We start from the raw sequence: 13,877 nt of genomic DNA, 5'->3' as shown, positions 1-13,877 counted from the left end.
TGACGTGAGAGCCAAGTCGCGAGTGCGACGACTGTTTGTTTGATGACAGGAAATATTTCGTCTTGCCCTCGTTTACTGCCAGACCCATTTCTTTTGCTTCCTTGTCCAGCCTGGAGAAAGCAGAACTAACGGCGCGGGTGTTGAGGCCGATGATATCAATATCATCGGCATACGCCAGGAGTTGTCTTATAGGAGATGGTACCTTCTCTATTTAGTTCTGCAGCTCGAACTATTTTCTCCAGAAGCAGGTTGAAAAAGTCGCACGATAGGGAATCGCCTTGTCTGAAACTTCGTTTGGTATTGAACGGCTCGGAGTGGTCCTTCCCGATTCTGACGGAGCTTTTGGTGTTGCTCAAACTTTTAGTTTTGCGGGGATACCAAATTCAGACATCGCGGCATAAACGCAGCTCCTTTTCATGCTGTCGAAAGCAGCTTTGAAATCGACGAAGAGGTGGTGTGTGTCGATTCTCCTTTCACGGGTCTTTTCCAAGATTTGGCGCATGGTGAATATCTGGTCGGTTGTTGATTTGCCAGGTCTAGAGCCACACTGATAAGGTCCAATCAGTTTGTTGACGCTGGGCTTTAATCTTTCACACAATACGCTCGATAGAACCTTATATGCGATGTTGAGGAGGCTAATCCCACGGTAGTTGGCGCAGATTGTGGGGTCTCCTTTTTTATGGATTGGGCATAGCACACTTAAATTCCAATCGTTGGGCATGCTTTCGTCCGACCATATTTTACAAAGAAGCTGATGCATGCTCCTTATCAATTCTTCGCCGCAGTGTTTGAATAGCTCGGCCGTCAATCCATCGGCCCCCGCTGCTTTGTTGATCTTCAGGCGGGTAATTGCTATTCGAACTTCTTCATGGTCGGGCAATGGAACGTCTGCTCCATCGTCATCGATTGGGGAAACTGCCATTCAGCAGGCTGGAGAAGTGTTCCCTCCATAATCTAAGTATGCTCTGGGCATCGGTGACTAGATCACCTTTGGGGGTTCTACAAGAGTATGCTCCGGTTTTGAAACTTTCTTTAAGCCGCCGCATTTTTTCGTAGAATTTTCGAGCATTACCCCTGTCGGCCAGCTTATCAAGCTCTTCGTACTCACGCATTTCGGCCTGTTTCTTCTTCTGTCTGCAAATGCGTCTCGCTTCCCTCTTCAACTCTCGGTATCTATCCCATCCCGCACGTGTTGTGGTCGATCGTAACGTTGCGAGGTAGGCAGTCTGTTTTCTCTCCGCTGCGACACGGCACTCCTCGTCGTACCAGCTGTTCTTTTGCACTTTCCGAAAACAGCAGGAGTAGTAGTGCAAGCAGAGCAGAAAATCGTTCGGCTGTCTGTTGTGATTGCAGCTTCTCGACGTCGAACCTTCCTTGTGTTTGTTGGCGTGCGTTTTTTGCTGCACAGAGGCGGGTGCGAATCTTAGCTGCAACTAGATAGTGGTCCGAGTCGATGTTAGGACCTCGGAGCGCACGCACATCTAAAACACTGGAGACTTGTCTTCCGTCTATCACAACATGATCGATCTGGTTGGTAGTTTTTCGATCCGGTGACAGCCAGGTAGCTTGATGAATCTTCTTATGCTGGAATCTGGTACTACGGATAACCATATTTCGGGCCCCAGCTAAGTCGATCAGCCTCAACCCATTTGGGGATGTTTCGTCGTGGAGGCTGAGTTTACCGACCGTAGTGCCAAAGATACCTTCTTTGCCCACCCTGGCGTTAAAGTCGCCAAGCACGATTTTGACATCGTGGCGGGGGCATCTCTCATAAGTGCGTTCCAAGCACTCATAAAAGGCATCTTTGGTCACATCGTCCTTCTCATCCGTCGGGGCATGGGCGCAAATCAGCGATATGTTGAAGAACCTCGCTTTGATGCGGATTGTGGCTAGACGTTCATTCACCGGAGTGAAGGATAGTACTCGACGACGGAGTCTCTCTCCCACCACGAATCCCACACCAAACTTACGCTCCTTTATATGGCCACTGTAGTAAATGCCACAAGGACCTACTCGTCTCTGTCCTTGTCCCGTCCATCGCATTTCTTGGACGGCGGTGATGTCAGCCTTTATTTTCACGAGGACATCAACCAGCTGGGCAGCGGCACCTTCCCAATTAAGGGACCGGACATTCCAGGTGCATGCCCTCAATTCGTAGTCCTTATTTCGTTTGCGATGGTCGTCATCAAAAGAGGGGTTTCTCATCCGAGGCTGTTTGTCATTTTTCATTGGGGTAGGCTTTTTACGTGGCGGGTCCCAAACCCAGCGCACAACCCTATGCAGGGGATGTTTCGCCTTCTCACTTTAGCTCGCCTTCGAACGGATGTTCTTAGGCTACCCAGAGGATACTTGGTCAAAAACCGGAAGTCGTGAGCTGCTTCAGTCATATGTAAAAGAATCGTTTCTGGCCACTCCCAAGTGAATGGCGATCAGAGAACTTTCCTCACTTGCGTGGACTTCTACACATGACTCCATTTTCCAATTATCATAAATTAGCGAGAATAAAATAATAACATATTTTATTATGCCTTCAGGTGCTGAAAGAAACTTTATATGGTAATAAAAGTATTGCGAAAGAATTAATTATTCGATGGAATCGTGAATAAATTACAATGGAATTTGTTTTATTCTAGATATACATATGTTGGAGCTACAATTAATATGCCCCACACTAATAAAGTGCTCCCAGTGTTTCATCTAGGTACCTCACATACTGTCCCAATCGTCTGGAGTAAAGTCAGCCGGATTTTCTAAAATCCTGATATTAAATATTTTATCTGAATTAGCCGATATAAGCGGTATAAAGTCAGCCAGAAGTTCGAAAACCTTTATATTAGGGATATGGGGGCTAAGGGAGTATTGACCCGATTCAACCCGATTTTGACACACAGACGTATTATTATTAGGAAAGGATTCTCTTGAAATTTGAATTATATGTCTCACAGAATGACCCATAAAAAAGATAAAAAGGAAACTATAGGTACAGAGGACCAAATATTCGGATTTGGACAATTTTTGTTTAAAAAGTGACATACTACGCAATTGTATATCTTAACTTAGTGCTTAGTTATGGCACTTTATAGGTTTTCGTTTAATGACGTCTTGTGGGCGTGGAAGTGATGCGATTACGCCCATCTACGAACTCGTACTTATTTTTGACAAGGAACATGTAGCAAGTTTCATTACGATATACGATAATATACTCTGTAGCAAACTGTTGCAAGAGTATAAAATATTATATAAGAAACTAATAGCTGAAAAAGCTTCGAAATTAATTGTTGAAGTTTAAAATAAGTATTACCTATGTAGGTACTTTCAACGGCATTTAAAAAATAATTAACAGATATCTTTCTCGTTTTGACTAAACTATGTATTTAACTTTTATTATATAATATATTATTCTATAAGTACACATACATTTTCTTTTCCAATTTAGGAAAACCTCGGAGGCAATTCGAAAACTGTTATGCTGGCTACAATTTCACCAGCCAATATAAATATCGATGAGACTCTAGCTACCTTACGCTATGCTTGTCAAGCTCGTACAATAGTGAATCGGGTCAAAGTGAACGAATCACCACATGATAAAATAATACGGGAGCTACGTGCAGAAGTCGATCGCCTTAAGTCGCTGAGAAATGAATATGAACGCCAACGCCGCTTGTCGGCCAATAGTAATCCAACGCCTAGAAAAATAATTATTGAAACATCAGTTGATGAGAGTGAGGTCGAAGCGTTACGACAGCAACTTGCTGAACGCGAAAGAGAACTGGATAAAGCACAAAAATCCTGGATGCAACGCTTGAAAGAAGCTGAAGATCAGCGAAAGTCCGAGTTACGACTGTTACGTCGTAAGGGTCTGGCCTTAGAATTGTCGACAGATCAAAAGCATGCCTGTCTTGTAAATTTGACAGCTGATGCAATTTTTAGTAATACACTATTTTACATATTACCAGAAGGACAAGTAAAGATCGGTCGTACGCGCACTTCGTCCTATTGTAGTCAACCGGACATATTACTTGACGGCCCTTTGGTTGCCTATCATCATTGGTATATTTATAATATGCTCTTATTTTTATTGTAAATATTATTCTATTCAATATAAATTTATTTCAGTATAATTGAAAATATACGTGGTGAATTGTTCATAATCCCACAAAATGACGATTTTGAAACGTATCTGAATGGTGATCTTGTGACTGAGCGTAAAAAAATGTTTCATGGAGACCGTTTAGTGATCGGAGGTACACATTATTTTCGGATATCAAATCCGTTTTGCTGTCAGAGAAGTAAAAATTTGGTGAGTTTCAGTAAATAATTAGCTAAAATTTATAAGACATTCGTCCTTTAACAATGCCTTTCAAGTCTAATCAACCAGCACTTTAGTTGGGAAGTAGTCGTGTAAAACAAGACCAATTTGTGATGAAACAGTTAAAATTTATTTAAAACAAGTAATTAAGGACTTTGGTGTAACCAAACATCTTATACTCTTGCAACATGCAGAAATCAAAGCCGGTGAAATTCTGTCAGATGCTGGCAAAAGAACGTTAATGATTTTATGTAGTATATGGAAGTTGGCTGTCGTAGCGATCCGATTTTATCTATTTTTTTTTTACCAATAAAATGCTTCCTCGGTTTCGTTAAGGTGCCTGTCATACCATCACCAATCTACACTCGTGGCCACGCAAACCTTACCACTATACTTTCTTAAATTTCGTTCGTTCGGGATTTTCATCAATTTTGTTTTTTTTATGTTTTTAGTAAGCATAAGTAAACTAAATTATATTCTAATTATAATTATAGTTTTTAATTTATTACGTTTAATGAGTAAAACACAAATTAGCTTTTCTCTGCTTATACAAAAGTGATACACCGATTAAACATCGTGTTTCAATTAAATAAAAATTAAATTAAATATTAATTTCAATTATAGTGTAAATGAAATAAAATAAAATAAAATAAAAAATATAATTTTTTCATCAAATGTCAGTCTCTTACATTTCGAGCTCATTTTGTAAAGCTCACTTTCAATTGATATTTCTATAGCTGAATGTGTTTTATTTTTAATATTTAATATTTTTGATTAATAACATGTCATTAACTTATTTCTAAATAAAAAGTTTCTATACCGCAAAAATACCGCTATAAAGTGTAGTCAAATATGCGCAATTCTTGACAATTTTGAGTAGTAAGGTTTGCGTGGCCACAAGTGTACATATATGCAGTAAAGTCTACCGAATGTTCGAAAATTCTGATTTCTTATGATTTCCGCCTTATGAAGAACTTAAAAGCTAGTAGAAAATTAAAACTCTTACAACGATATTAACCGAACATGAATTCAAACACGACCAAGACAAAATCTAAATTGATCCCTAAAGTTTGTAATAATAAGAGTTTATTGCTTAAATACTTGCTGTGTGTTTGAGCCATCTTATTAATCTTCATCAAGATTAAAGTGCTATATATTTACATAATAAATATGTAATTTGAAACAAGTTATATGTTCTTCGACCAACACTTACGAAAGAAAAATGGAAGCTTTATCTTATTAAAACACATACATATATACAAACACCTATCCGAATTTTGTAGTACTGCGTATTAGTCATTATTTTGGTTATTTTAAAAGGCAATTAACTCTTAAGCAATATTATTGTTTGGCCAAATATTTACTTGTTAGTTTTAACAAAAAAAGTACCTAATGGGCATAAAATAGAAAAAAAAATACCGACATATATACATCTTCGATTTTTTAATTAACAAATATTGTAATTCTTCTCACACTTTTTTCTACGAACATTTAATTTAAGTATTATAAATTATACTAGTATGATTGGATTGGCAGCATTTCCTTAGGAAACGATATAAATTACATTTATTCAGTCAAAACTGACAATTTTTGTGTAAATTCATCCTTAATCTAAAATCACTGTGGTATAATATAGTTTCTGCAATGTTCGAATTTATAAATTATTGATCCATGTGGTCTAAAAGTTTTCTAAAAAATACGTCTATATGTCGAAAATAAACACTAAGAGAATGAACTATTTCTCAGATTGAAACAAACCGCAATTTCTCTTACTACACATTTTATCTATACAGTAAAGCATATTTCTTTTAAGGATAGATAAAAACATACCCTTATGTACTTTACATTACAACACTACATTTTTGACGTCGTGGTCTTCTTGTTTAACTGTTGTTTTGAAGTTATACTGTGTGACCCCAAAATTTTATTTTTAATTTTCCCACTGAATACGGATTTACAAAACTCAATATATTCGATTATGTAGATGTAGTTGGATATAATCACTTACATACACTTTACTTGCAATATTTTAAATTCATACTTTCCTCCAACTTTGAGTGGTCATTGGTTTCTTTTTCCAACTACCGCATTTCTCTCAACATTTTATCTTTCGTCATTGATGAATTAATTTGAAATCATATTGCGGTATATTCCTTATTATACCCCGAACTGTATATATTAAATGCACGAAGTTTGAAATAGAGAAGCGTCGATGCCACTATTATATACATATTTTTTCATACTTATATAGTATATATAAATAATAAGCGTGACCGTCTGTCTGTAGATACGCGAACTAGTCCTTCAGTTTTTAAGATATCGCTCTGAAATTTTGCACACATCCCTTTCTTCCCAAGAAACTTCTCATTTGTCGGATACCGGAACGCTATAGCATACAGCTGCCATACAAATTGAACTATCAAAATCAAGATTTTGTATGGAAAACTTTCTTATTTGATGAGATAGATATCTTGGAACAAATTCTCTAGATCGAACTGAACTGTATATTAAAAAGAAATTGTTATCCGCAATATGAAATTAACAAGAATATACCACACATTAAACTACAACTAGTAAGATCTAATAAAAAAATATTTTTGTGAGTATATTTTCTATTGTCGCAAACATTTAATTTATAAATATACAAGTTAAGGGAAAACTTCTCATTTGAGCTGGGTATCTACATATTAATTTTAATTTCATTAACGTACATATGTATCTTCTCGGAAAAAATTAATGTAAATTAAGTAGCATTGTTAAATTTGAACAAAAAAAAATAATTGATTAACTTGTTTTATTTGAATTTAACAGGTGGTTGATTTTCAAATGGCTCATGAAGAAATTTTATTAAAACAGGAAGAGAAGCTTCGAAACGAATTGGAAGAGGAAAAACGCGCAGCTTTGTCACGCATAGAATTTGAACGTGCAGAGAATGAACGTAATTTTAATGAACGTATGCAAAAGCTAGAATTGGAGCAATTGAAATATAAATGTAATAGAGAAATACTCGAAACGGAACGAAAAGCATTTCAAGTAGAAGCACAAAATAATACGGACAAAACTCCTGTGGTTACACCTTATACCCCAACTTTCAAATCAAATTTGCTTGATGACATCAATAATATTATGCAAAATCCCAGTGATAAAAGTTTGCATAAAACACAGCTAATGGTGAGTTTTATATTTGTCTGAATTTTTAAAACTAACGTATACTAATTGTATTTACAACATTAACATTTGCATAGGAATATCGCTTTGTTTTCAAAGTCGGCCAGCAAACACACGATACTTAATTAATTGATTCTAACTATTTGTTTACGTCTAAACAGTACAGTACAGTACGAATTGAAAATGATAAACTTGTCTGCAGACTAAAGTAGATTATCTCAGTGCTCAATACTAAATTTGTTGTTTATGGTGATGAACATTCGTAAATACAAATTTGTCAATGAGAGTTCTTCACTCACCACACTACCGTCAGAAGGAAGCCACGCAACAACGACTCTTTTATTCAGTTTTTATCACTTTCTTACCTTACGAACAAAATAATCCACACAGTCTAATAATAATAATAGCTAATCAAAGAAAAGAGCACACAAAAAAAAATAATTCTTAAAACTTTTTTAATAGTGCATGAAAATAAACTGAAACAAGTAAGAAAGAGCTATTATAATGTCGAATGTAACCGAACATTTTATATTCTTGCAACTTGCACAGACAGACGAACGGACAGAACTGTTTATTTATATCTTTATATATAAATATATATATACAGTACAAATATACAGTACAAATATATGTATATATATATTTGTCCACAAAAAAATAGGAGTATTTTATGTAATTTTATATAATTTTAATATATAATGGCTCCAAGTTGAACAGAATATTAAAATAACTAATATTTCGTTGAATAACCTCAATTTTTTTTAGCACAGCATCCCATCTGCGAGGCATGAAGTCTATGAGATCCTGGCAAAGTTTTATTGGTATTCCTTTCCAAGCTTCTTTCACTACTTGTCATAAATCTCTCGAATTGATTGGTTTCTCTTCAGCTACTTTCTTCTTGATATTTGTCCACAGGTTTTCAGTGGGGTTGAACTCAGGAGACTGAGCAGGTCACCACATAACCTCAATTCCGTTGGCACTAAACCACTTTTTTGCGCACTTGCTAGTATGTTTAGGGTCATTATCCCGTTGATATACTCAAATCAATGGCATATTTCACGAGGCATGTGTCAACATTACCTCATATAATATTTTGACATAGGCGCTTTGGTCCATGATGCCTTCAATTAAGTGAATTGGACCAACAGCACACTGTGAAAAACGACCGCGTACAATGATTTGGCATCGTTATGTATAACGGTTTTTATGGTAAACCGGGGACTATATTCTGAGTTAGGGGGACGTCGGACAAAGTTAGGTTCCTAGAGCCTATACTACCAAATAACTCAACTTTGGATTCGTCTGACCACAATATGTTTCGCCATTTAGACGCGGGTCAGGAGCCATGCTCTTTGCAAATTGTATGTGGGCTTCCTTATGTTTCTTTTTTAATGGGGGTCTTTTTCGTGGACTTCTGGCAAATAATTTGTTCTGCTCCAAATGTCTACGAATAGTTTCAGTATTAACTGACAAATTTAGTTCGTATTTTACGATTTTTGGGACCTCTTTATAAGTTTATCCTAGTTTTCTAAATTTTTTTTATCGTTTTACGCTTTACCTCTGTTCAATGGTTACCTCTACCCACTGGAGAAAAACCCAATGATTAAAAAAAATAATAACTTATTTAAATTGCTGCTAGATTATGGAACTGTACTTACGTTTCTAATTTTGTAAAAAATTTTTATGATAAGCACTATTTTGAAAACTAAATATCTAACACTCCTATTATTTTGTGGAAAGCAATAACAAGTGTCTTCCAAAGCCATCAAAGCAGAAGTAGAATAGCAATCATCACAACAAAAATTTGTTTTGTATTTTAATGCTAGTATCCCGTTATGTGTATCATTATTGTTTCGCGTCATTTACATCTGATTTAAAAAAGTTATGCAGCCAAACACATTTTTCAGAATGGCACTCCTATTATTTTGTGGACAACTGTATATGAGTATATAACTCTATATTTACCTAGATTAGTATTAGGTGATACAAACAACCGTTAGGTGAACAAAACTATTATGCTCTGTAGCAATATGTTGTGAATGTACAAGGTGCGTTCCAAAGTAAACAGGACTGTTTGAATGTAGCGCTGTCAAATCTATCGCTATTGCCATTGTCATATCTTTATGTGGGCATTTGTTATCATAACATTATCATTTGCAAAACAAAAAAAAAAAAGGCGTCGTGTAGGTAGGTTCGAGCTGATGTAGCGCATGTTTTGAGCTCTTGAACCTGTTTAAATCTTTTATGTGGAAAATAAAAAAGGAGAAAGATCTTTTTTTCACAAATTTATTTCTGGGAAAAATAATAATTCATATTTCTGGACTACTATATAATAATAGTGGCATACATTTTATATACCAATTAAATAATAAATTTAATACGAGCAATGATATTTTGATTTATGCTTGTATGAGTTTATTAAATTTAAAACTTCGCTCATTCCCAACCCATTTTGCATAATTTTTCTGTAAAATAACAATATTAAACTAAATATTGATTTTTTGGAAAAATGTTATTTTGAAAATAATATAATATATTTTTATAATATAACACAACCGTCTTAATAATCGCTCTACTATATTTAATATTACCGAAATGAAAATGCCGACGGTACACATATACCTGGGATATGTTGCCTCTTCGAAATTTTCATAGAAATGAAAACTGCGCTATCAAACTGCTGAAGTGACAGCTTATTGCTTTCAATATATGTCATACTAATTAGTATTCCATAAGCATTTATTACTTGTTGGAGTTCTCTGGCCTGTGGAGGGAGTCTCAATTGCAACAAGTAATAAATTTTGTCTATACTTATCCGTTACTCTGTCTGATTCTGTCAGTTCGGTTCATGTACACGGAGCGAACCGTTTGTCTTCAAATCAGCGGTAGAGAACAACTTTGATTCACTAGCGATCAGCTTATTCTTGATTTGTTTTTGAACGTTCGCATCAGCAGTAAATACCCGAAGTGATGCAAACTCATGCTTCAATGGTTGAAATGATCGACAGCGTTCGGTTTGTATATCATCCCCTAAACACTGATTTACTCTAGTGCACCTCTGTTCTATTTCAAATACATATGTTTGTATACGCATGTATGTATGTATATTTGTACATATGTTATATGTATAATGGAAATAGATACAACAACTGTATGTACATACGTTCACGATGGAATTTCCATTGTTTACGCTTCGAAAATTTATAACATGCGCAAATTTTCAAAGCTGATACATTTTTTGCCACACATGATTCAAATCAGTCCAGCAAAAAATTGTTGTTGTTTGCTGTACTCATAGATTTACCCATAGATTTACTCGTAGGTTTACTTATAGTTTACCCAAAGTTTCACATAAATTCAAACAATCGTCGCAACGCTATGAACTGACATGATACGATTGGAACCGAAGCCAGCCGTACCGTTTACTCGATCGTGATTGCCGAAGAACAGATTGTTCGTGTTGCCTCAGCTCAGTTGACGCTGGAGGTTACTCGAATTGATAAACAATGTTGTCTATGCTGAACTGAATTGATTTGATTCTGTTTTTGGCACGACTGTTTGTTCTGATTTTATCATACTCGTTGCAGCACTCTGCCACAGGCAATAGGCACGGCATAGGTTAGTATAACATAAATTTTATCCTGTCGAGATGCCCCGTTAAATTTTATTTTAAAATTGGTAAAACTCTAACTGAAACGTTTCAATTGATGAAAAAAGTTTATGGCGATAATTGCCTATCCCGTAGCAGAGTGCACGAGTGGTTTCAACGTTTTCAAAGTGGTTGTGAGGACATAAATGACGATCAACATGTGGGCCAATCAAAATCAGTGATCACCGGAAATTCCATCAAAACTGTGCGTGAATTAATCAAAAATCAACCGAAATCATCATTGAAATTCATGAAAATGAAATTGAACATCTCCAAAACATCGATTTATCGCATTTGACCGAACATATGGGCTAACGAAAGGTGTGTGCACTGTTAGTTCCGCACAAATTGACTGACTACCAATAATTGCTCAGAATCCAAAATTCGATCAACGCTTGTGACCGAATATTTGACCAAAAATCACATTTTAACCATTAACCACTCCTCGTATTCACCTGATATGGCACCGTGCGACTTCTTCCTTTTCGGAAAAATGCATCTGCCCATGAAAGGAAAGCGTTATGCAGACGTAGAGGCCATTCATTTTGGACCGTGCAAAAAGCTGTATTGAAGCAGAAGGAGACTATTTTGAATATAATAAATTGATTTTGCCGAAAAAACCATTTGTTCTGTTTTTTTTTTTAAGTCCTGTATAACTATGTAACAGTATTTCCCAAAATGCACAAATTATGAAAATATAACGCTATGAGCCTTCAAAAACGTTTGCCTCTAACGAGGTAGAGAATCAGTTGTATGTCACAAATTATTGTTAAAGATGTGTTCGTTGCACCCTGCCCTTTGTATTTGAGCTCGGCTTTCTTTAAAAAAAGAGTAGTAACAAAGTTTTAACCCGAATCATAAAAGTATCAGTAATTTCTCTACTTTCCGAATCTAACACTGCTATTGTAATATAAGCTGTATTTATTAAGCACCCTAAAATGTTTCATTGATTTTCATTTTTTGATAACGACCTATAAATTGATTATAATTTACAGGTAAAGGAAGCTACGCAACGGTGCCGTAGTTTAGGTATGCAGGTAGAGTTTCGACACTCACAGGTACTTGACGAATTCGGAATATTCCATACCGTCGTGTTGCTCCATGATAAATTTCATCAACGTAAAGCCGAATGGCCTATCGCTAGACTCAGTGTCTGGCTCGATATGGTGCGTAACAATGAAGATTTAAATGCTCATAATGTGTTCAATTGTGTAGATATGAATTGGGAACCACTGGAAGGAGACGACTGTGCAGCATTAAGCGATTCACTAAACTCAAGTCGAATTTCACTAAACCTGAGCATTGTCAAGGATGCTTTATTGAAAAAGCCAATAAATAAATTGCACTTATTTAACACATCTTCACATTCACCATCGCCCATTAAAGCGTCGTCCTTAAGTAATGATGAATGTTTCGTGCAGTCATCGTTGCCGGGAAGATTCATAACGAAGAAAGTGTTAAAGTACGACGATTGTATTGACTCATCGACAAAAAACACACCAAATATATCGCAAAACTTGACCACAAATAATTCCACTTCGAACTCTAATAATTTAAGAAGTGATTTTAATGCATTGGCATTGATACATCTACGTGATATGGAGCGTTCAGCTTCGCGGTTAAAAATGTTATGCAATCGCTTTAATAATGAGCAGGAAAATGTACCTAACGACATTTCTAGTGAGGGACAACAACGATTTAGGAACTCACTAATGGAAATTGAGGAAATTATGCATGGAATGCGGTCTTATCTTGATCGAAGTGAATTCATGGCGGATGGTGAAGTACCGGCAGCTAAAATGCCAAAGGCTGTACGTTTTCTCATAGATTAGTATTTAGACGAATATTATGTTTGTATATTCTTTTTATTAGTAAAATCTTTGTTTTATATAATCTGCACGCTTAACTGTTTAAATAAAACTGTTGATTAAATAATGTTTATATTTTTAATAATATAATATGTAACATAATTTAATATTATAGTAAAACGATTAAATTAAATGCAATTACATTAGGTTCAATTGGATGATGTTGGTCCAATGATTATTCTGTAAATATTTTGTTTAAATTTCCTATTGTTTTTAAAAACGGCAAGATATGAACATACAGTGTCGGACAAAACTCATTGGACTAACTCGAATCTCACACATATTCCGTCATAGCTTTTTACATAGATGCATTAAAATCTTTTTTTTTTTTTTGCAAAAGAAAGATCGCATATTCTATATTAAGAAACAATTCAATTTTCTTTTTCAACTTTTATGTAAAATTTTAAAATTATAACAGAATGGAAAAAAGTGAAAAATCGTGCGACATAACTCATTGGACTTAAGCTGAATATGAAAATAAATTCGAATTATCAATTTCGTGTAATAATCGGTAAGATCTGTCGAGAAATCTTGCCAACCGACTTCAAACACACATTTTCGAGAAAAACAAGCGTTTTAATGACGGCGCACTTATCCTAACTAGTCTCGAGCGCACAAGTTCTCAAGGCTGTACATCCAAAGAATTTGATAAGACAATAAAAAGTCCACCTTTAGTTGAAATCCTATATCCCAGAACCCGATCAATATTTATCAAAATCGATGCACAACATTGTGAAAATTAGCAGACTACACCCATACTTACTTTCCGTATAACACAATTTAAAATTCCATCTGACTCTTTCACCTTACACAATACAAATGAAACACCAATGAAGTTTTTAGAATAAAACCTTGCACAAATAGTTCCACCTCAATTCCAAAA

The 13,877-nt window shown here is 35.5% G+C and overlaps 1 protein-coding gene across 1 annotated transcript in view; it reads left to right on the top strand.

Annotated features, from left to right (window-relative positions):
• Nucleotides 1–13,061, top strand: part of LOC120767373 (kinesin-like protein KIF14) — a 35,352-nt gene extending 22,291 nt beyond the window's left edge. The window contains exons 2-5 of the mRNA XM_040093351.1: nucleotides 3,437–4,050; nucleotides 4,117–4,300; nucleotides 7,121–7,480; nucleotides 12,122–13,061. Coding sequence (XP_039949285.1) covers nucleotides 3,437–4,050; nucleotides 4,117–4,300; nucleotides 7,121–7,480; nucleotides 12,122–12,958 — 1,995 coding nt within the window. The 3' untranslated portion in view covers nucleotides 12,959–13,061. The remainder of the gene's footprint in view (nucleotides 1–3,436; nucleotides 4,051–4,116; nucleotides 4,301–7,120; nucleotides 7,481–12,121) is intronic.
• The last annotated feature ends 816 nt before the right edge of the window (nucleotides 13,062–13,877 follow it).

The sequence above is a fragment of the Bactrocera tryoni genome, chromosome 2 (genome assembly GCF_016617805.1).
Source record: "Bactrocera tryoni isolate S06 chromosome 2, CSIRO_BtryS06_freeze2, whole genome shotgun sequence".
NCBI classification, from domain to species: Eukaryota; Metazoa; Arthropoda; class Insecta; order Diptera; family Tephritidae; genus Bactrocera; species Bactrocera tryoni.
The sequence above is the reverse complement of the archived record's forward strand: the minus strand, read 5'-3'. Positions and strand labels throughout refer to the sequence as shown.